Source organism: Notolepis coatsorum, assembly GCF_963971535.1.
Source record: "Notolepis coatsorum genome assembly, chromosome: 8".
NCBI classification, from domain to species: Eukaryota; Metazoa; Chordata; class Actinopteri; order Aulopiformes; family Paralepididae; genus Notolepis; species Notolepis coatsorum.
The window spans coordinates 16,254,581-16,277,375 of record NC_140172.1 but is presented as its reverse complement, the minus strand read 5'-3'; the positions used below and the strand labels follow the sequence as shown (position 1 = coordinate 16,277,375).

At 44.3% G+C, this 22,795-nt stretch overlaps 1 protein-coding gene across 1 annotated transcript in view; it reads left to right on the top strand.

The window, feature by feature from the left end:
• ankfy1 (ankyrin repeat and FYVE domain containing 1) overlaps positions 1-22,795 on the top strand; it is a 106,314-nt gene that overhangs the window by 28,737 nt on the left and 54,782 nt on the right. The window contains exons 6-8 of the mRNA XM_084319689.1: positions 17,295-17,444; positions 17,530-17,695; positions 21,948-22,152. Of these exons, the coding sequence (XP_084175815.1) occupies positions 17,295-17,444; positions 17,530-17,695; positions 21,948-22,152 (521 nt within the window). The remainder of the gene's footprint in view (positions 1-17,294; positions 17,445-17,529; positions 17,696-21,947; positions 22,153-22,795) is intronic.

Below are 22,795 nucleotides of genomic sequence, written 5' to 3'. Positions count from 1 at the left end.
TGTGCGCAGATACTTCTCTGGGTCCTCTGAAGCATATTTGGCAGCTGACTTCCGGAACCGTATGACTTCATCGTAGGTGGTGACAATGCCATGCTCGCTAAGATTCTTGACCAGCTCTGCGCTACCATATTTATGGTGGAGTCTTACGGCAAGCCCCAGGGTTGTCTGATTCCAGCTCCCACTGATGTGCTGCTGAATGCACTGAGCGAGTGTGAGTGATGGTTTGGTCACTTTTCCTTCCTTTGATACCAGACAGGAGACAAACTTCAAAAGGGATGGACTTGTGCCTTGTATGATCTTGTCATGCTGGAAGCTGTCAAGGTCATATTCACGGTGCAAGGGAATATTCTGCACCTCAGCTTGCACTCTCTTCACAAGCTTGGTGATAACTTCATCAGCAGCAGTAGTTTTATCTCGTTTTACCAGTTTGAGTGACTTACTCATGGAATGTCTAACACCAACAATAGTCTGGCACCCTTCCACCCTCATGACAGCTACAGCATCACCATAAAAGTCACACAAGTTAGATAGCATCTGCTTACTGCAGAGGTGCCCGGAGTTGGCTACATATATATCATGTAACTCTGACACTGTCCAGGTTGATGGCTTGTCTGCATTCATGTGGTCAATGACAGCAGCTAAATAGCTATCAAACGGTCTGCACTGGGAACTTGCACTTGAGGAAACTCTCTTGAAGTCATCGTAACACTTGGTGTGATACTGGGCATCAGCTGCATGCAGGTCAAGGACGGCATTTACCCGTAGAGCCACTTCCTCAGCCCATTGATCCTGGCGCTCATCACATTTAGACAAGATGATGTTTTTGAAGGATGGCATTCCTGGTCTCTCAACAGTCCGGCATTGTTTCACTGGCTTCCATCTATCAGGGTGTTTGGTGTCTTTGGGTTTGCAAATGATACCACAAAACAGACATTGTTTAGAAAAGTCAAAGGCATGAGAACAAGACATATGTTTCGCTAGCTGACCATCAGATGAGCTGAGCTTGCCTTTGGTTGCCTTTCTAGACTTAGAGGTATATGAGCTATAACATGATTTGTGACAAACTACAGAGGCTGACACACCATGGGTAGCAATGATGTTCGATAAAGTCTCAGTTGTAGCTGAATCGTCAAGCTCTTCACTCTTCTGAAGCAAAGCTGTAATGCCTTTTGGTCCAGCTGTCTTGAAGTCATTGTTCTTGCCATCACAGGGCTCGAATAGGCATTTCTTTCTATAACGATTCATTGATGCATCGAAATGCATCGATTCTAATGTGACGATTCAACTGCATCGATTTGAAATTGTTAGAATCGATTATAATCAAAAATATATATATATATTTTTAAAAAAAATCTTTTTTTTGTGTATTGTTTTTGTTGACCTATAGTCCATTCATGCTGAGTGAATCAGTTCCCCCAGCCACATTTGTGAGGTTGAATCGTTACACCCCTACATGACATACATTGCTAACATAGCTAACTAGCTATGCATTAACATTAGTTACCGTTAGGTGGCTAACGTTAACCCTAACGTAGTAAGCTAGCTCTGACAGCTTGCGATCATATTATATTCAGTGTTTGTTATTGGATAGTAATAAAACCACAGTTTGTGTATCTGTTTCTATTTTCTCAACTTACTTGCATTGAAACAACAATCCTTGAAAATCAGGGGTCTGTATTTGCTGCAGCTGCAGTTGCTCGTTGTCACAGTAGGAATGAGATCATGGTGTAAATGAGCCACTACTCACTTGGAAGTTTTGCGTTAACGATTAGCGCACTGAAGTCTCAGTCAAGGCTAGGAACTGGGGTTCTGAGGACATTTTATAAGGTAACAGTCACATACAAAAATTCAGTAGAATAGTTTCTAGTTGTGGCAGCAAACTGCTCCGCTGCCAAGTGGAGTCATGGCAGAGCTCACCTGCAGCAGTTACCCCAGTAACCAAGCATAATCGCCTAGAGTACCTCATTAGGTGCTCTACAAATTAAAGTTATTATTATTATTATCATTCTGTTTACAATTGAACTTTCCATGAAAATGATCTATAAATTCAGCATCTTCTGAAACATTTATAAACTGAAAATCCATAAAAAATGGCATCAAAATTAGTAGAAATTTGGTAAATTCCAGTAAATATTGCAATTTTGAAACTTTTTTCTTCTCTTACATATCATAAATGGATTCTGCATCCTGAATAACCCCCAAAACAACTCCAACATTGTTGAAATTGATCAAGTAGTTTCTGAGATTTGTCCATTTAGGCGATTATGCTAATTAATGCTAATTATGCAAATAAAAAAAGTTGCCCAACATTTACAACTTAGCATCCGGCAGTTTCTGAATGCTGGGGACCCGTACTATCCCTATCCATCATAAAACTTTGGTGGTTCCGAAATTTCCGGGTTCACAATGGGGCTCTATGGGATGGCAAATAGACTAATACTATGAGGCTATGCTAAATCACAGGTCATCTCTCAATGGCGTGTGTGTGGGCTGAACGAATAACATCGGGCCCTTTTGTGCAAGTTATATTTTGGGAAGGGGGTGCAATTGGGAGTTTTGAATTAAGTTCTGCACACAAATAAAAGTTCTGTACGTGCGTTCCATTAGTGGTTAAAGTAACGTTGTATCCGTTCGGTACACAGTGCGCACTGAACCGAAGGTACCGTACTGAAATGGTTCTTCCATTTTTGTAAAGTAGCGTGTCGTGCTTGTGGTTGAGAGACAACAGGAGCATCTGCACTAACGGTCTCATTCTCACCAGAGGAGGACGCCTCATAATCAGGGTCCTCCTCAACATTATCCTCCGTCTCAGACACATTCTATTCTGTCACTTTCACTATCAAAGAGCTGTGAAAAAACTTCACTGGCAGAAAACTTCAAGGCCATTTTCAATTGAGAGAGAGAGAGAACATGAAGAGAAACCACACGGAGCACCAAGATAAATGGTTTATATGTCTGCTCTTTCCCCTATGTTGCGTTAACTACCAATGTCTTTGCGGGAACCATATGTCCCCATGTTGCTGGAAATATCAAGAGTTCTCACAATGTGGGTTTATATGCACCCCTTCCCCATTTCACAGGAAAAGCGAAGTCTGTATTCTCCCCTCCCCTGATATTCTCCCCTCCCCCGTGTGAACTATGAGTGGTTCTCATCCTGCCGCTATGTTAGATTAGGACCCTAAAGCAGAGGGACGTTTTCTTTTTAAGATTATAAATTTGCATGCAATTAATAATAATAATGGATTGGATTTATATAGCGCTCTTCTCTGACTCAGAGTGCTTCAGAGTCCATTATTTGTTCATACACAGTCATACCGGTGGTGGTAAGCTACAATTGCAGCCAGAGCTGCCCTGAGGCAGACTCACGGAAGCGTGGTGAATAATCATCGCCTACGGCCCCTCCGACCACCACCAACATTCATTCACATTCATACGAGGCAAGTAGGTTAAGTGTCTTGCCCAAGGACACAACGGCAATGGGATGGACATGGGCTTGAGCGGGATTCGAACCACCAACCCTTCGATCATTGGACGCCCCGCTCTACCCCTGAGCCATAGCCGCCCCACAATTGTCACCTCAATTATCATCCTAAACAATCAAAACAAATCTGTGTAAAAAGTTTCATACAGTTAAAACAGTCTGGGGTCAAGTGTGTACAGGACATTGAAAACATATCATCATGTTAATTTTATGTTTAAAAAAAAATAAAGTCATGAAATAATAAGCAAAACAATAAAGAAATTCTGTGTGTGTGGGGGGGGGGGGGGGGTCTGCAGTGGAGAGGGAGTGGCTGAATCAGTAGGCACTAATTTATCAGACGAATGTACACAGAGTAGTGTGAATATCTCCATCTTCTCCATCTATTATTCTCTAGCCACTCTGGATTCCTCAAGGGTTTGCTTAACCCTTTCACTGCCACACGACAGAAGATTAACCCTTTACTATCACACAACCGCCGGCGATGCTCCATCATTAGCATCATTAGCTCCACATCCGCGGAGCTAATGATGGAGCATCGCCGTCGGTTGTGTGATAGTAAAGGGCTAACCTTCTGTATTGTCACAGTGAAAGGGTTAAAGGTAGAATCTGTAATGCCGCCAAAATGGTGACCTCTAGGCAAAAGTGCGCTTTGTTTAGTTTCTTTTGGTTCTAGTCTGGTGGGGGCGATAAGGGAGGGGCTGGTTCTAGTCTGGTGGGTGATAAGGGAGGGGCTGGTTCTAGTCTGGTGGGGGCGATAAGGGAGGGGCTGGTTCTAGTCTGGTGGGGGCGATAAGGGAGGGGCTGGTTCTAGTCTGGTGGGGGTGATAAGGGAGGGGCTGGTTCTAGTCTGGTGGGCGATAAGGGAGGGGCTGGTTCTAGTCTGGTGTGGGCGATAAGGGAGGGGCTGGTTCTAGTCTGGTGGGTGATAAGGGAGGGGCTGGTTCTAGTCTGGTGGGTGATAAGGGAGGGGCTGGTTCTAGTCTGGTGGGTGATAAGGGAGGGGCTGGTTCTAGTCTGGTGTGGGCGATAAGGGAGGGGCTGGTTCTAGTCTGGTGGGTGATAAGGGAGGGGCTGGTTCTAGTCTGGTGGGGGCGATAAGGGAGGGGCTGGTTCTAGTCTGGTGGGTGATAAGGGAGGGGCTGGTTCTAGTCTGGTGGGTGATAAGGGAGGGGCTGGTTCTAGTCTGGTGTGTGATAAGGGAGGGGCTGGTTCTAGTCTGGTGGGTGATAAGGGAGGGGCTGGTTCTAGTCTGGTGGGTGATAAGGGAGGGGCTGGTTCTAGTCTGGTGTGTGATAAGGGAGGGGCTGGTTCTAGTCTGGTGGGTGATAAGGGAGGGGCTGGTTCTAGTCTGGTGGGTGATAAGGGAGGGGCTGGTTCTAGTCTGGTGTGGGCGATAAGGGAGGGGCTGGTTCTAGTCTGGTGGGCGATAAGGGAGGGGCTGGTTCTAGTCTGGTGGGCGATAAGGGAGGGGCTGGTTCTAGTCTGGTGGGTGATAAGGGAGGGGCTGGTTCTAGTCTGGTGGGCGATAAGGGAGGGGCTGGTTCTAGTCTGGTGGGTGATAAGGGAGGGGCTGGTTCTAGTCTGGTGGGCGATAAGGGAGGGGCTGGTTCTAGTCTGGTGGGCGATAAGGGAGGGGCTGGTTCTAGTCTGGTGGGTGATAAGGGAGGGGCTGGTTCTAGTCTGGTGGGCGATAAGGGAGGGGCTGGTTCTAGTCTGGTGTGGTGATAAGGGAGGGGCTGGTTCTAGTCTGGTGGGTGATAAGGGAGGGGCTGGTTCTAGTCTGGTGGGGGCGATAAGGGAGGGGCTGGTTCTAGTCTGGTGGGTGATAAGGGAGGGGCTGGTTCTAGTCTGGTGTGGGCGATAAGGGAGGGGCTGGTTCTAGTCTGGTGTGGGTGATAAGGGAGGGGCTGGTTCTAGTCTGGTGGGCGATAAGGGAGGGGCTGGTTCTAGTCTGGTGGGTGATAAGGGAGGGGCTGGTTCTAGTCTGGTGGGGGCGATAAGGGAGGGGCTGGTTCTAGTCTGGTGGGCGATAAGGGAGGGGCTGGTTCTAGTCTGGTGTGGTGATAAGGGAGGGGCTGGTTCTAGTCTGGTGGGTGATAAGGGAGGGGCTGGTTCTAGTCTGGTGGGGGCGATAAGGGAGGGGCTGGTTCTAGTCTGGTGGGTGATAAGGGAGGGGCTGGTTCTAGTCTGGTGGGTGATAAGGGAGGGGCTGGTTCTAGTCTGGTGGGGGGCGATAAGGGAGGGGCTGGTTCTAGTCTGGTGGGGGCGATAAGGGAGGGGCTGGTTCTAGTCTGGTGTGGGCGATAAGGGAGGGGCTGGTTCTAGTCTGGTGTGGGCGATAAGGGAGGGGCTGGTTCTAGTCTGGTGGGCGATAAGGGAGGGGCTGGTTCTAGTCTGGTGTGGGCGATAAGGGAGGGGCTGGTTCTAGTCTGGTGGGTGATAAGGGAGGGGCTGGTTCTAGTCTGGTGTGGGCGATAAGGGAGGGGCTGCTGTTGACTTTCTCCAGACCCCCCTCTCAGCAGACCCCTCTCTCCCTCTCTACCCCCCACTCAACACCAACCCACCTGGCAGACCAACAAAAATGGTAAAACAATGTGCAAAATAAAAGGTCAAGGCTCTTTTGCCTTGAGGTCGCTGTTTGACGACATTACAGATGATACCTTTTTTAAAGTTTGAGGCCTCATTTATAATTAAAAACACAAGATAATTGTCCCCCAAGAACCTTCATAGCCTAGAGCAGGGGTTCTCAAACCTTTTTATACCACAACCCCATTATATTTAGGATTTTCTTTGGCGACCCCACACTTAACTCATTCAGCGCCAATCACGAGTATAGTCGGGTTTTAATCGTTATTTCTTTTATTAGCGATATCCATACATTTTTCATCCATCCAGCCTGATGTTATCATTGGGAATGGGTCTGAGGTCGCAAAAGAGCAAATACCTACACCTTCCAGCCGGTATTGCACTCTATTAGAAATGGTGTAGTTTCTTTTCTGGGCCGATCTGAGCCGTGCGGGCGGGGTTTAAATACTCCGGCAGGACTAGCGTTTACAACGTTACATCTGCGAGGCTCCTTCATATGCAATGCCGGGCAATGTGGGACGGACCTCCACGAGCAGTATTTGGAATGGCGATCAGATAATTGGATTATTTCTTTTGCATTACATCAGAGACCAGGTAAGGACTCTATATATAAAATCTTGCGTTGATCTGATATTTCTTTCCACCGCGATCGAAGCTGTGTGTGTGTGGCTGTTTACCGTTGAGTGCAGGAGGTGGTGGGGGGAGCGCCGCGCTACGAGGGCCATTTCATGTATGCACGAGGAAGGATAATAATGAGAATCTAGCGTTGATTTCAGGAAGATTTGATAATCGGGTGAAAAATTGCAACGTGTTTAGTGTATTCCACTAAAGGGCTATTATCGCGTCTTTTCCTGGGATTACTAAGAATCACAAACTATATTCAAAACGGAAATGTACGGATGAAAAAACAATCTGTTTTGTGCATGTTGACTGGAAGCAACTCACTGACAATCGACGGGTGTATTAGACCCATAGCTATAATATAAGATATATTTTAAGCACTCGCAAATCTCGCAGTCTCCCCATTGATTAAAGCGATGGCGATCTAGCGCCCCCTGGCTCATTAAGTGATGGTGCTGAATGAGTTAATGTATCGCGTAATTTCAACATGGAATTAAGGAATATCAAAATAAAAGCACACGTTGAACTTGATCATGCATATTTATTAGAAAACGTAATTACAGCATTATGTTATCGATACACATTTATAAAACAAGGCATATTTTTCCAAAATATGTTGTCAAAAAAAAAGATGGATCTTTTTACTTGCACTGCACTGTCACCTACCCACGACCCCACTTTGGGTTGCGACCCGTAGTTTGAGAATAAGGTCGCTTTCACATATAGTTTTGGTGGACTCAGTGCGGTTCTGGGGGTGAAGTTGCAACATTGTTGCATTCTTCATTTGGTTCGCCTGCGTTCACATAGAAATCTGTCAGCGGACCGAGACCTTCTGAACAATGTCACACGGTCGAAAAGGGCGCTTGTCTATTGGACAGTGGAAATGTGTGTGTGGCTGCAAGCCTGTGTGTGTGCGCGCGCGCGTGTGTGTGTGTGTGTGTCTGTGTGGACTACGAGTCCTCCAGATCAGCGGAGCCGAGTTTTGACATGGCATTGATCCATTGTTCTATTGAAGCACATTACCACCATCCTCTCGCTAAGCAACTTGTAGACCACGGTGTTTTTATGAGTGCCCACAAGTAGCTGTTTTATTAATAATATAATAAGCCGCGCGCCTCGGTAATAATAATAAGCCGCGTTTTTCTTCCTTCTTCCCAAGATGCACAGATAGATAGATAGATAGATAGATAGATAGATAGATAGATAGATAGATAGATAGATAGATAGATAGATAGATAGATAGAGAGATTAGATGCAGTGTGCTTGTTTTGCAGTGAGTGCTGCGAGCAGTGGTAATAATAATCACTTCCTATATTTGGTTCGCGTTTGGTTCGATGAAGCCGAACCGAGACCTACGTTTTCAGGCGGACTAGAGTTCGCCTGCTTGGTCCGCGGACCGAGTTCGACGCGCATTCACACAGACCCGAAAAACCGGACTATCGAATTCTGGTCCGAAAGTCCGGACCAAACAGCCCCTGTGTGAAAGCGACCTAAGACTATTTGTCTGGATTGATTAGCAGCATCTTTCTCATATGCGTGTCCATCGTTGAGTTAAATGGTGCATTTTTATATAGCGCTTCACTGTTGTTCCTCACATTAGACCCAAATTCACTCACACACACACACACTGATGGCAGCCATGCAAGGGGCCAACCTGCTCATCGAAAGCGGCTAGGAGCCCCGGGAGGAGCGGGAATTGAACCAGGAACCTCCGGATTACCAGACGACTGCTCTACCTACCCGAGCCACTGTCGCCCCCCCCGAGTTAGTCCCCTATGGTCCACTCCTGCTGAGGCGTCTGACGCGTGTCTGTCCCAGCGTGTCACAGAGCTCATCTCTTTACGACATAATAAATCTCCACAAGGCTGGTGATCGTCGAGGTTAGGTTTTATGACCAGCTCCTCGTCTGCCGTGTGATTGGTCTTGTGACGCCACCTCACTGCATGGCTTTATTCACACCTCCTGCTGGTTTTTATTGTGCTTTTACTTTTATCAGCCAAGGCTTTGATCTCCAGATCTGCACTCCGCCGCAGCAGGAGTCTGAACTGGTTTCAAACGGCAGGCTGTGTTCTATTCTGTAGTATAGAGTGAAGACACGGTGTCCATGAGGACGGCTCTTCTGAACACCAGTCAAAGTCCCATGTCTATGAACCGCCAGTAGGGGGCTGAGTGAGTGAGCGAGTGGCGTTGTGGCTCTAATGAGGCGCTTCACACCTAGAAATGTCCCTTTTATTAACTCGAGACTAGGAATGCACCGAAGTTCCGGTCACCGAAGAAGATGTTCTGCCGAAAATAGCAATTAATAACGCATTCAGCATTTGACCGAAAGAGTGAAAAGGCTGAAGATTGTGACGGAATGGTTAGGTTTTCATATTGATGCATCCATGCTCAAGCCAGTTGTGCCACACAATTTATATTTTGACCATTTCTTTCTACTAAGGCTGCGGTTACACTGACTGATGTTTTCGTTTCGTTTTGAAGATTAGTTCCGCTTTTCCAGGTCGCAACGTAGTGGCAGCCAAGTTGGACATTAGTTTTGCAACCCGAGCACTTTCGTTTTGCTCCTGAGCACAGTGATGTAGTACAATGCCAAAGCAGTAGGTGGCAGTAGGTGGCGAACATGAAGGCAATTTTCAACCAATCAGAACTTGAATGAGGACACTCCACGTCCTGTTCAAAATCTCAAAAGCCACCATCTTTAAATGCCTCCGCGAGCCATTTTAGCCAATGAAGCATTTATTTTTCAGCAAGAAATAAAGTGCAATAAACAAAAACGGATACATTCACTGTGTGTTCTGCCTCATTTGTTGATGATTTGTTGATGAAACAAAACTAACATCAACACAAGTGACCATCAAGAGCGGATAGTTGTATTTTATTTTTTTATTATTTTTTAAACAAACATATAAACAAACATGACAACACACGATAAGATATACAAGCATTAATTGTCAGGGCACATCCAATGAGATCACCTTTTGGTTAGTTGTTTTATATAAGATATACCCATAATACCTGTTATCTAAAAAAAAAACCTACACACATATGCTCAGCTCGAACCCCCCCCTCCCGGACCCCACCTTGAGAAGTACCTCCACTATCCCTCGCACCTAACCAGACACTACCATTATAAGCTAGCTTTTATTCTCTCCACCACTTCTAACCACATTGACATTTTGGATTCATTGAGACCCAGAATTCTTGCTGTAGATATTTCATGGTAAATTACATCGAGATATGTAAGAAACCAAACTTTACGGCACATTTTTTCCGGTTGAAACCAGCGTGATGCGATCAGCTTTTTGGCTACTGTGATACCCGATAAAACCAATCTCTTTAGCTGTGGATTCACTGCAAACTCAAAAACATCATTCAACAGCAATACCGAGGGGTGTACAGGTATATTCCAAGATACGAGTTTTGATATTTGTTGGGTCACATCTTTCCAGAATGCCTTAACTGGTGAGCAGTCCCAATACATGTGCATAAATGTCCCTTCGTCCCCATTTGTACATTGGGTGCATTTGGAATCTTGTTTGAGCCCCATTCGGCACAGTCTTATAGGAGTCAAGTATGTCCTGTGAATATAGTTAAGATTGATTTGTTGATGATCCGGGTTCCTTGATGTAAGTCGGACATTTGCCCAGGCTCCTTGCCAATCAAAGTCATTTTCCAGGTCTGGTATATCCCTCCTCCAGACAGAGTCAAGTTGGAGGGTTTCATACGAGGACGTTAGTAATTGATGATAAAATTCTGAAACAAAACCTCTCGATGTCTCTCTTGAGTAGAAGAATTTGTGGTATCTGTGGTGTTCAATTGGTCTGTCTAATGGAACACCGTGAGACTTCAAACATAGCTCTAACTGTTTGTGAAAAAGCCATGTGGACTTGGTGAGATTAAATTTTTTGCGTATTTCTTTATCACTACAAAAACCCTGTTTGTTAAAAACATCCCCTAATGAGTGTATGCCTTGCTCTTCCCATATAGGGAATCTTATAGGTCGTTTTCCAATTAAGAGAGCATTGTTATTGAATAAGGGAGTATGATTGTGCCATTCTTGTGGGTTAGGATTTTTTTTTTGTGATTCACGCCATATCCGGATCGCATGAGTAATTATGGGGCCAAATTTTCGTTCACAGTGCTTGATTGGTAGTTTAGTGTATGCTATGTCCTTCAGTCTATGTGGGGCTACTATGTTTTCTTCTATTTTTCTCCAAGATGCTAATGCTTGGGAGTCAAACCATGTTGTCAATGGACTTAATGAGTACGCCTTAAAATATAGGAAAAAATCTGGAAATGCCATGCCACCATCTGCTTTATTTCTCTGTGCGGTGGATCTTTTTATACGTGGTGGTTTGTTATTCCAAATAAATTTGTATGTGGAGGAGTGTAATCTTTTCCAGTAACCCTCTGGAGGGGGTAACGGTAGCATTGAACAGAAGAAGTTGATTTTAGGTAGTACATCCATCTTAACTATTGATATCCGTGCTTGTACTGTGTTCTTAAGTTTTGCCCATCTATCAAGGTCGTCTTTGATTTTGTTTTGGATTTTTGTGTAGTTGTGCTTCACCGTTTGTCTTATGGTAGGGAATATTTCCACTCCCAAGCATCTGAAATGTTTTACCATCGGTATCTGTCCTGGGAGGGTTGTATCTTTTTTTGCAGGGGTGTTAAGTGGAAGGAAAGCCGACTTCGGCCAATTTATCTTAAATCCCGATAAATCACCAAAGTCCTCAATCAACTTGAGCAGATGAGGCAATGTGGTGTTGGGGTTTTTCATGAACAATATTACATCGTCCGCATATAAACAAATTTTTTGTTGTGTGCCCTTGATTACGATAGGTTCTATGGATTGGGATTGTCTTATATATTGTGCTAAAGGCTCTAATGATAGATTGAACAGTCCGGGACTAAGAGGACAACCCTGTCTGGCAGAGCGTGATACCGGAAATATTTCAGAGATGATTGTGCCTGTTGTAATCATGGCCGATGGGTCTTTGTATAATACTTTAATCATATCGATGAATCCTTTTCCTAACCCCATCCTTTCTAGCACTGCCCACAGATACGACCATTCCAGCCTGTCAAAGGCCTTCATAGCATCCAGGGACAGCATCGCCTTAGGTATGGTGTCCTCCTTGTCGGCATCAAGTACGTGCAGTATACGTCTTATGTTCTCAGTGATCAGGCGGCCTCCTATGAAGCCAGTTTGGTCCGGGTGAACTAAAGACGTCATATGCTTTTGTAATCTGATGGCTAATACCTTAGAGTACAGTTTGATATCTGTTCCGAGGAGGCTTACAGGTCTATAACTACCGCACTCGTTGGGGTCTTTGTCTTTTTTAAGGAGGACTGTTATGAGTGCAATATTGTCAATTTTATGGAAGTTCCCCTCCTTGACTGAGTATAAGATCATATTTAGTAATAAGGGGCCAATTATGTCCCAACAAGAAAGGTACATTTCTGATGGGAAACCGTCTCTTCCTGGAGCCTTACCACTTTTCATTGCGTTTATGGCCTTCTTGAGTTCCTCTAGTGTGATCGGTATTTCTAACTGTTTAGCGTCATCCTCTGAAAGTTTAGGGAGAATAATTTGATTAAGAAATGTGTCCATTTTGTTTTGATCGAAGGTCATTTCTGATTTATATAAGTCGGAGTAGAATACTTTGAATGTATCGTTTATTTTTACAGGATCTGTTACAAGTACTTGTTGTGCTCTAATGGTAGTTATATCTGCAAATGTTGCATTAATTCTTAATCGCATGGCTAATAGGTGGCTGGGTTTGGAACCATGGGAGTACTGCTGTTGTCTTGTGCTGCGTATTTGTATTTCCGATTGTTGTCTGTATATGGCATTGATCTCTATTTTTAGTACGTTAACTTGATTTTCTAGTCGAGTTGAGTTGTTGTATTTCAGAGAATTAAATAACGTTGAGTAAAGCGTTTCCAGCTCATCCAGTTTTGTGCTTTGATTCTTGCGCATTTTGGAGGAAAAGCTATCCGTGAAGTCTTTGATCATTCCCTTTACCGACATCCATATTATTCTGGGGTCTTGCACCGAGTTTGCATTCTCCCGTTGGAATACTATAAGAGCTTCTTTGAGTTGTGTAATGAATTCCTTGTTGTTAAGCAGCAACGAGTTAAATCGCCATCTTGGGGCTCGGGAGGATAGTATACCAAATGTACCTTTAAGGAGTAAATAACAGTGATCTGATAGTGCGTTGGGTATCATTTCCACTTCATAATTATCAAATAGTCTCTGTGATGTAAAGACATAATCTATTCTGGATAGTGTCTTATGTCTCGCAGATCGACAAGAGTACTTTCGGGTCGTGGGATTAAGTAACCGCCATAAGTCCTTTACACCTGTAATCTTTGACCAATCCTTTAATGCCTTCGATGAATTCTTTTGTTCGCTGGAAAAGGCGAGGTAAGATTTGTCTATCCTTGGGTTCCAGATGGCATTAAAATCCGCTCCTATTATAAATGAGTAATCGGGAATGTCTAACATTGCATTGGTTAGTGTAGTGAAGAAATCTTCTTCGTACAAATTTGGGGCGTATACCGCTATCAACGCTATTTTCCTGTTCTTATGTTCAATCTTAGCTATAGTTATCCGACCTTCTACATCAGACCATACTCCCTTTAGTACAATATTCAACTTACGTTTAACGACTATTGCTACACCCCGAGTTCTCGTACCAATAGAGGAGTGACTGATATTATGGTATATGTTGTCCGCTAATTTACCTATGTCTTTCCCTAGAATGTGTGTTTCGCTTAGCAGAGCAATGTCCACATGTTCTTTTTTCATCAGTGTGAGCACGCTTTTGCGTTTGAGTTGGTTATTTATTCCCCCGGTGTTCCATATCATTATATTCAAACTAGCCATAGTCTATACATGTTGCATTGTAATTTTTGGTAATGCTTCTAGAGTGCGAGGCAATAATAGATATACATCCCACTAGTGAGGTCCCGTTGAGAGCCGAGCTTAAAAACATACATATATACAAATAAAAATCCCCTACCCTTCCCTCCCACCGAGAGTCGTACAGGATTGTGTTCCATGAACACAACCTTTGCGTATGACTCTCTCCCTTGCACCACCGGATATCCCAGAATGATCCAATTATCCTTAACATTCCTATGTATACCATAGGATCTAACACTCTAAATTCTACCATAAGTAGAATGTCGACTGTGGCTTGGCCACTTACCCGTAAAAAATAAATAAATAAAAATTTAAATGAGATAAACTAAAAATAAAAGACCAAAAATAAGCTTCAATTGTCATGCCCTAATCACTACATTTTATATGAACTTGTAATTTATAGTAATTTATAGTAACCCATGAATAATATGAAGGTATTGAACTGAAGAGAGAGCCTCAATAAATCAGAGAGCGGATGAAAAAAAAAAAAAAAAAAAAAAAAAGTAAAAGGAAGAGAACATTAACTTAGATCTTAAAAGAGCATTGCTATGCTTAAACATCTAAAGTATTAATTGGAGAAGTAGTGAAATTATTTCCCATTAATAAAAAACAGTTTTTAAATACGTATATGCAGCATTTCCCCTGACCGGGGTGGGCGATGATCGTTGTGTAGAGTGATCTTCAGCCGGCCGGCTATGATGGCTCTGTGGTTCTGCATCTAGATAGCTGTTGATTATTCCCCCGAGGGGCTTCTGGTAGAGTGAATGACCACGTATTGCTGATATTCCAGAATGCTCCATATATCAAAGAATGCTTCGATGTTCTAGATTATTCCAATATGTCATTTTTACATTGTCTGAATGTTCCAGTATGTTCTGGAGTGTTCCAATCTTAAATCTAATATGTCCGCAATAATATAAACACGTCGGGGAAAGCATTCAAAAACTCTGAGCACGTAGGTCTCTCTGTCCCAAATCCTCGGTTATTAAAGGTTGTACTATATGGTGACCTTGCATAACTGAGATTTAAAAGGCCATTTATACACTATTCTGCGTTTTGTTCAGACAGGAATTTGGCTGCATCTTCAGGCGAGTTGAGGAGAACCTTTGCTCCTTGTTTGTCGACGACGCGAAGTATTGCAGGGTATATTAGTAGGGGTCTGTATTTCCCCAGGTATAGTTGAGACATCACCGTCTTGAACTTGGCACGCAGTTCCACTACATCACGACAATAATCTTCAAAGCAGTGTATTGGTACCTCCATGTATTTCAGATTGCCTTTCATCCTGCGAGTTTCACGCATAATCATTTCTTTTATTCTGACTTGGCGCAGTATAACTAATATCACTCTGGGCTTAGCGTTATTGCCAATGGAGCGGGGTCCCAATCTGAAGCACTGATCCACCTCCGGTATTTTAGGAAGGATTCCTGTTCCCAAGATTTTCTGTAATTCTGTGGCAAACTCTTCAGGGTTTTCACATCTCACTGATTCGTCCAGACCGACAATACGAATATTCAGCTTGCGTTTTTGATATTCCATCTCGAATATTTTGGCTTTCTGTTCTTTATTGATTCGCGTAAGCTCCAACGTTATTTCGCTGAGCTCCGTCTTGATTTCATTGTAGTTCCCCTTCATCTCAGCAGTTAGGTTAACTTTGTTAGCCTCTACTTCATTGTAGATGCGAGTGAAATTGATTTCGTGGGCTTCCACTACTTTCTCCAGAGCCTCGGTGCGTTTATTCTGTGCGTCGGCGTCCGCTCTCAGCGCATCAATTTTGCCTTCAATAGATTCTTTAATAGCATCTACTTTTTGAGTTATTATCTTCTCCGACAGTTGTGATTGGTGGATCATTTCTTTCATTATTGTCTTCCCCATTTCCTCCATTTTCCGGATGATATGTTCGGTATCTGCGGAGGTGTTTGATGGGGATGAACTTGAAGCGGCCTCTGTCAAGTCAATATTTCCTGCTGTCCGCTGTACGAATCCTGGGTCCCGCGGCGGGACCTCTTCGACTGGTTTTGGTTTCGCTGGGTCTTTCTTTGGTGACATCTCGATTCTTTTGGTCAATATATTTAGTTGATAGTCTCAGTTGATATATGCGTCAAGTTTTAAACGCATTAATGGTTTAAAAATATGTTTTTAAAACGAAACGAAAAAAAATAACGGGTGAGCAGCTGTGTCACATGCGACCTACTCCATTCTAATGCTAAACCGGAAGACTCAAGAGCGGATAGTTTAGTCTCAAAAAAGATCGATGATGTTGTTAGCTACATGCTAACGTGAATGGAATATGCCGCCATAACAGTATAGCATTGTGGCTAGCAGCTAACGTTAGCTCACGTTAGTTAGCCAGCCAGCACCAAACTGATATCAGGAGCTATCAGTAGCTAGATAACATTAGTAGTGTTAGCTCAGAGCTCCTCTTTCAATCTTAACAAGCATTAAAGAAAATGGCCCAGTCATCTATTCACCTTTGTTTAATACACGAGGCGTTGTCTCTAATGTTATCTCATCATCAAAATGATGATGATGATGATGAGATAACATTAGAGACAACGCCTCGTGTATTAAACAAAGGTGAATAGATGACTGGGCCATTTTCTTTAATGCTTGTTAAGATTGAAAGAGGAGCTCTGAGCTAACAGGGTCTGATAGCTAACGTTAGCTCACGTTAGCCAGCTGCTCATGCAATTGTTAATGCTAGCAGAATGAATGGATGTAAACTTTATTTAACATATTGCAGAATGGGTACAATACGGCTCAATACAAACAATTGTTAAGGGAATGCAGACTGTTGTAGCTTGGACTGGGGTCCTTATAACAATAACAAACACATGGTAGCTGCAGCTATTTGGGACAGCTCTGTTGTCACCGGACGTTGGTGAGGGCACGCAGATGTCGGTATCTACTGCGCATGGGCGTTGAGCAAAAACGGCTCTGCGCAGATTACACGACACGTTCTCTGCGAGTTTTGGCGAGTATCCAAAACGAAAACACAATTTCAGCGTTTCAGTAGGGCAACGCGTTTTCCTGCCAAAACGGCATTTCTATCTAACAGGGACGGCAAACGTATTCAAAACGTATTCAAAACAAAAACAGTCTGTGTGACCATGGCCTAAGTGTTCCTATTAAGGCTGAGACCACTTATCGATATATCGATAATTATCGATAACTGCGTGATATCGATAAGTGGCGTCACATATCGATATTTGCATATGTAATTTTTTTTTAAATACCTTATACTATACTAAGATACTAGGTTTTGTGCCATGTTTTAGTTAAAACATCCCCATTTCATGTAAATTCAGTTGAATTGCAACTCTGCACTGTGCATTCAACATGCAGCGCACTCCTCCATCACATCCAGAGACCAGACTGTAACATGAGAAGGATCACTGTGGTCGTTTTGAAGGGGAAATCTGTAACACTAAAGATGGTGTCAACGACAAAGAATTGCTGCAAAATAAACATACATTTGTTGTTTAAATAATAGTAAAAATATTCAAATAAATATTTAAATCTTTTTTTATACTAATAAAAATATCTACATCTATCGATGATTTGGTCCCGATTTATCGATTCTTCCAAATGGCATATTGTCTCAGCCTTAGTTCCTATTGTCTTGATATGTTCTCCTCCAGTCCTAATGTCTGTTGCTTGATGGTCTGCCACCAGGACGACCTGAGGAAGGAAGACTTCAGCAGCATGAGCGCCCCGCTCCTCTACAAGATGATCAAGTCCAAGACGGAGTATCCGCTCCACAAAGCCATCAAGGTGGAGCGTGAAGACGTGGTCTTCCTCTACCTCATCGAAATGGACTCCGAGGTCAGAGCTCTTAACCAGTGCCAGATTTGAAGCGCAAATCACTATCGACCGCTTTCTTGATTTGTCATCTCCTCTCTTTTTTCAGTTGCCTGGCAAGCTAAACGAGCTAGACAACAATGGCGACTTGGCGTTAGACTTGGCTCTGTCTCGCAGACTGGAGAGTATCGCCACCACGCTGGTCAACAGCAAGGCGGATGTGGATATGGTCGACCAGAGTGGCTGGAGCCTCCTCCACAAAGCCATTCAGAGAGGTATGGGGTGTTTGGTCCCTGAGCAATGTGAGCCATTCAGAGAGGTATGGGGTGTTTGGTCCCTGAGCAATGTGAGCCATTCAGAGGGGTGTGGAGTGTTTGGTCCCTGAGCAATGTGAGCCATTCAGAGAGGTGTGGAGTGTTTGGTCCCTGAGCAATGGGAGCCATTCAGAGAGGTGTGGAGTGTTTGGTCCCTGAGCAATGGGAGCCATTCAGAGAGGTGTGAAGTGTTTGGTCCCTGAGCAATGGGAGCCATTCAGAGAGGTGTGGAGTGTTTGGTCCCTGAGCAATGTGAGCCATTCAGAGAGGTGTGGAGTGTTTGGTCCCTGAGCAATGGGAGCCATTCAGAGAGGTGTGGAGTGTTTGGTCCCTGAGCAATGTGAGCCATTCAGAGAGGTGTGGAGTGTTTGGTCCCTGAGCAATGTGAGCCATTCAGAGAGGTGTGGAGTGTTTGGTCCCTGAGCAATGTGAGCCATTCAGAGAGGTGTGGGGTGTTTGGTCCCTGAGCAATGTGAGCCATTCAGAGAGGTATGGAGTGTTTGGTCCCTGAGCAATGTGAGCCATTCAGAGAGGTGTGGGGTGTTTGGTCCCTGAGCAATGTGAGCCATTCAGAGAGGTGTGGGGTGTTTGGTCCCTGAGCAATGTGAGCCATTCAGAGAGGTGTGGAGTGTTTGGTCCCTGAGCAATGTGAGCCATTCAGAGAGGTGTGGAGTGTTTGGTCCCTGAGCAATGTGAGCCATTCAGAGAGGTATGGGGTGTTTGGTCCCTGAGCAATGTGAGCCATTCAGAGAGGTGTGGAGTGTTTGGTCCCTGAGCAATGTGAGCCATTCAGAGAGGTATGGGGTGTTTGGTCCCTGAGCAATGTGAGCCATTCAGAGAGGTGTGGTGGAGTGTTTGGTCCCTGAGCAATGTGAGCCATTCAGAGAGGTGTGGAGTGTTTGGTCCCTGAGCAATGGGAGCCATTCAGAGAGGTGTGGAGTGTTTGGTCCCTGAGCAATGGGAGCCATTCAGAGGGGTGTGGAGTGTTTGGTCCCTGAGCAATGTGAGCCATTCAGAGAGGTGTGGAGTGTTTGGTCCCTGAGCAATGTGAGCCATTCAGAGAGGTGTGGGGTGTTTGGTCCCTGAGCAATGTGAGCCATTCAGAGAGGTGTGGAGTGTTTGGTCCCTGAGCAATGTGAGCCATTCAGAGAGGTATGGAGTGTTTGGTCCCTGAGCAATGTGAGCCATTCAGAGAGGTGTGGAGTGTTTGGTCCCTGAGGCCTGAGCAATGTGAGCCATTCAGAGAGGTATGGGGTGTTTGGTCCCTGAGCAATGGGAGCCATTCAGAGAGGTATGGGGTGTTTGGTCCCTGAGCAATGTGAGCCATTCAGAGAGGTATGGGGTGTTTGGTCCCTGAGCAATGTGAGCCATTCAGAGAGGTGTGGAGTGTTTGGTCCCTGAGCAATGTGTTGGCAAAGCTTGTTGATTTGTCATTTTGGAAGCCGAGAAGCTTTAAAGGCCCAAACTCTTGATGGCTGGAATTTGAATATTTTTTTGTGCCAATTTCCGGCCCTCAATGTGGATATTAAGGGGATACCTAGATATTAAGGGGATTCCTAGATATCAAGAGGATACCTACCTAGATATTAAGGGGATACCTACCTAGATATTAAGGGGATACCTGGATATAAAGGGCATACCTAGATATTAACACATTGAGTGCCACGCCCCTTTGACCATATATGGCCGTTCCGTGCCAGCGCTAAAGTCAATGGGAGAACGGGGAAATTTGTGAACGCTTAAACTATATCTTAAATTATGGCTATGGGTCTAATACACCCGTCGCTTATCAATGACTTGCTTGCAGTCAACATGTACGAAACGGATAGTTTTTTCATTGGTACATTTCCGTTTTATACCGTTTTGAATACGAGTATAGTTTTGAAGATTTAGTGATTCCAGATAAATCTGCGACAATAGCTCTTTAGTGGAATACACAAAACACGTTGTCACTTTTCGGCTGATTTATGAATCGTTTTCAAATAAACGCTAGATTATCGATAGTATATGTGTACTTATGCACGCTAGAGAAGCGGGCTGAAAAATCTATTATTCATGACCTGGTCAGCGCTAACGTCATATACACACACACACACACACACACACACACACACATACACATACACATACACACCAGGGTTTCCGTTAGAAAAAATTGTTGCCGGCCTCAGTGTCCGGTAGATTTCAATCTACCGGTCAAATGAGAGTTTATTGAGCTTAAAAACAATTGATAGGCAAAAGAATGACAACAAAACAAAAGAATGACATCATCAAGGCATGTAGATTTATAATATTTTTACTTAAAACTAGGCTACTTTTGCGTATAGTCATTATATTCCAAATAAAATAAGTCCTGAGACTCCGTGCTGCTGCCGACTTTAAATCAAATAGGTGTCTGTGGGCAGTCGCCCGACATTAATAAACAACAGTCTGTTATAATCACATTTTTATGAGCTAACGAATTCCGTTATATTGGACATTTGTATTAATTATATCAAGCGAAGAACTGAGAAATTTGGCAGAGAGAGACGGCAACATTATCGTGGGTTTGCGTGACGACTCTCTCTCTCCACCTCCCAATGACTTATTTGCGAGAGTATGTCGATGCAGAGCAGCAGATTCAGCTGTTTTCTGGCTCTTTTCTGGCTCTATCTGGGGACCGCTCAGCAGCGCCCCCCACCCAACAGCTGAATTGCCAATGGCTGAATTGGAGTACTGCACTGTGCCACTGCTGCTCCGGCTCTGCAGCTGCACATGCACTCCAAACCCAGCACTAAGCTCTCGCTGACAACGTCGTTGTCATTATTAGAAGCAACGATGAAACAAATGTAATGATTGTTTCGTTCATCGCATAGGCTATTTAATTTTAGCCTATTTTAATACAATTCAAATAATCAAATTGTGCTTAGAGGGAATTATTTTCACCAGACATTAAGACCGGAGAGATTAAATATGTCGGACTTCAACAGATTTTGCCGGTCAAATACCGGTAATTACCGGCTAACGGAAACGCTGATACACACACAGTGTGTCCCACTGTCCCTCTCTCCCTCTCTATCTCTCTCTCCCTCGCAGTCGGGAGCACTAGCATATCACTGTAATATCTTTGCGCATGCTCTTACGTGCACGCCCGTATTCCGATCCGTACAATAATAATGAAAAATCTATTATCCATGACCTGGTCAGCGCTAACGTCATATACACACACACACACACACACACACACACAGTGTGTCCCTCTTTCCCTCTCTCCCTATCTCCCTCTCTCCCTCTCCCTCTCTCCCTCTCTATCTCTCTCTCTCCCTCGCAGTCGGGAGCACTAGCATATCACTGTAATATCTTTGCGCATGCTCTTACGTGCACGCCCGTATTCCGATCCGTACAATAATAATGAAAAATCTATTATCCATGACCTGGTCAGCGCTAACGTCATATACACACACACACACACACACACACACACAGTGTGTCCCTCTTTCCCTCTCTCCCTATCTCCCTCTCTCCCTCTCCCTCTCTCCCTCTCTATCTCTCTCTCTCCCTCGCAGTCGGGAGCACTAGCATATCACTGTAATATCTTTGCGCATGCTCCCACGTGCACGCCCATATTCCGATCCGTACAATAATAATCACAGAGGTATATATTGTCATTTGAAACAAGTTACCAATGCATTGTCCTATGGGATTATGCCCCCCTGCGGCGAAATTAATTAGTATCCCCCTCAATCTCTCTCTGTGCCAGTCGCAGACTGTGTGGATGACTGTCACTCAAAGTGCTTATGGGCGGAGCCAGGCCAACACAGCCTGAAATACAAAGGGAGAAAAATTATGCTTTTGACTACTTTATTAGAAATATAAAACAATGAATAATAAAAAACTTACAGATGTGTTCAATAGACTCACAGGAATTGTGTAAAGTTGCCCAAATAGTGCAAGGAATAGCAATGCACGTCCCCTTTAAGGGCATACCTATATATAATTGATGACAGCTGTTAATAATACATCTCCAGTATTATACTATATTATACATTTTCTATGCTACTTATTGTTGTTTTTAGGCTGCTATTGTATTGCTTTTTATCGTTTCTTTTGTTGTATTGCTGCCGTGAGGTTAAGGAACCAAACACAAAAGACTTTCACTCACCTGTACCGTGTTCAGAAGACGTGACGATGGTGAAGTTCCACTCCCTCTTCCGTTGTTTCTCCCTCCTCCCAGGTGACGAGTTCGCCTCCACCTTCCTGATCCGCCACGCGGCACAGGTGAACGCGGCCACGGTGGGCGCCGTGGAGACGCCCCTCCACCTGGTCTGCTCCTTCAGCCCCAAGAAGCACGCTGGGGAGGTGATGAGCGGCATGGCCCGCATCGCCGAGGCCCTGCTGCAGGCCGGAGCCAACCCCAACATGCAGAACAGCAAGGGCAGGTGGGTCCCCCCCAGGTGGAACCCTAACTAGGGATGGGTACCGAATTAGGTACTTTTAAGGGTACCGACCCAATCACGTCGGTACTACCGAGTACTGATTCACGTGAGATCCGTCGGTGCCACATTTCGGTACTGTAAAAAGAAATCTACGACGTCAATGTTTAGTTTCCCGCGGAACGAAACCTATGAAGTGTGCCGCACGTTCACGTCAACGTTCACACGCACAATACAAACGCTTACCTAGGATTTGACTTTATTCAACAACAAAGCAGTCGGGGCAATGGCAAGCTGAAAACGGTCGCAAGTGTTGTTACACTTTACAAAGCTAGATGCAGACAACGCTCGCTGCAATATTATATATTATATATGATAATAAATTATTTGAAGTTTTGATTTTTTTTTTATATTACAACTGAGGTAGTTAGATTACATGTTTAGAGACTAAAGTACTGAAAAAAGGTACCGTTGGGTACCGGTATCGGTTCACAGGTACCGGTTCAAATGTGAAAGGTACCCAACCCTAACCCTAACCGCAACATGCAGAACAGCAAGGGCAGGTGTTTGTAGCGAGAGGCTCTACAGGTGTTTAATGAGAGGCTCTACAGGTGTTTAATGAGAGGCTCTACACCCAGGTGTTTAATGA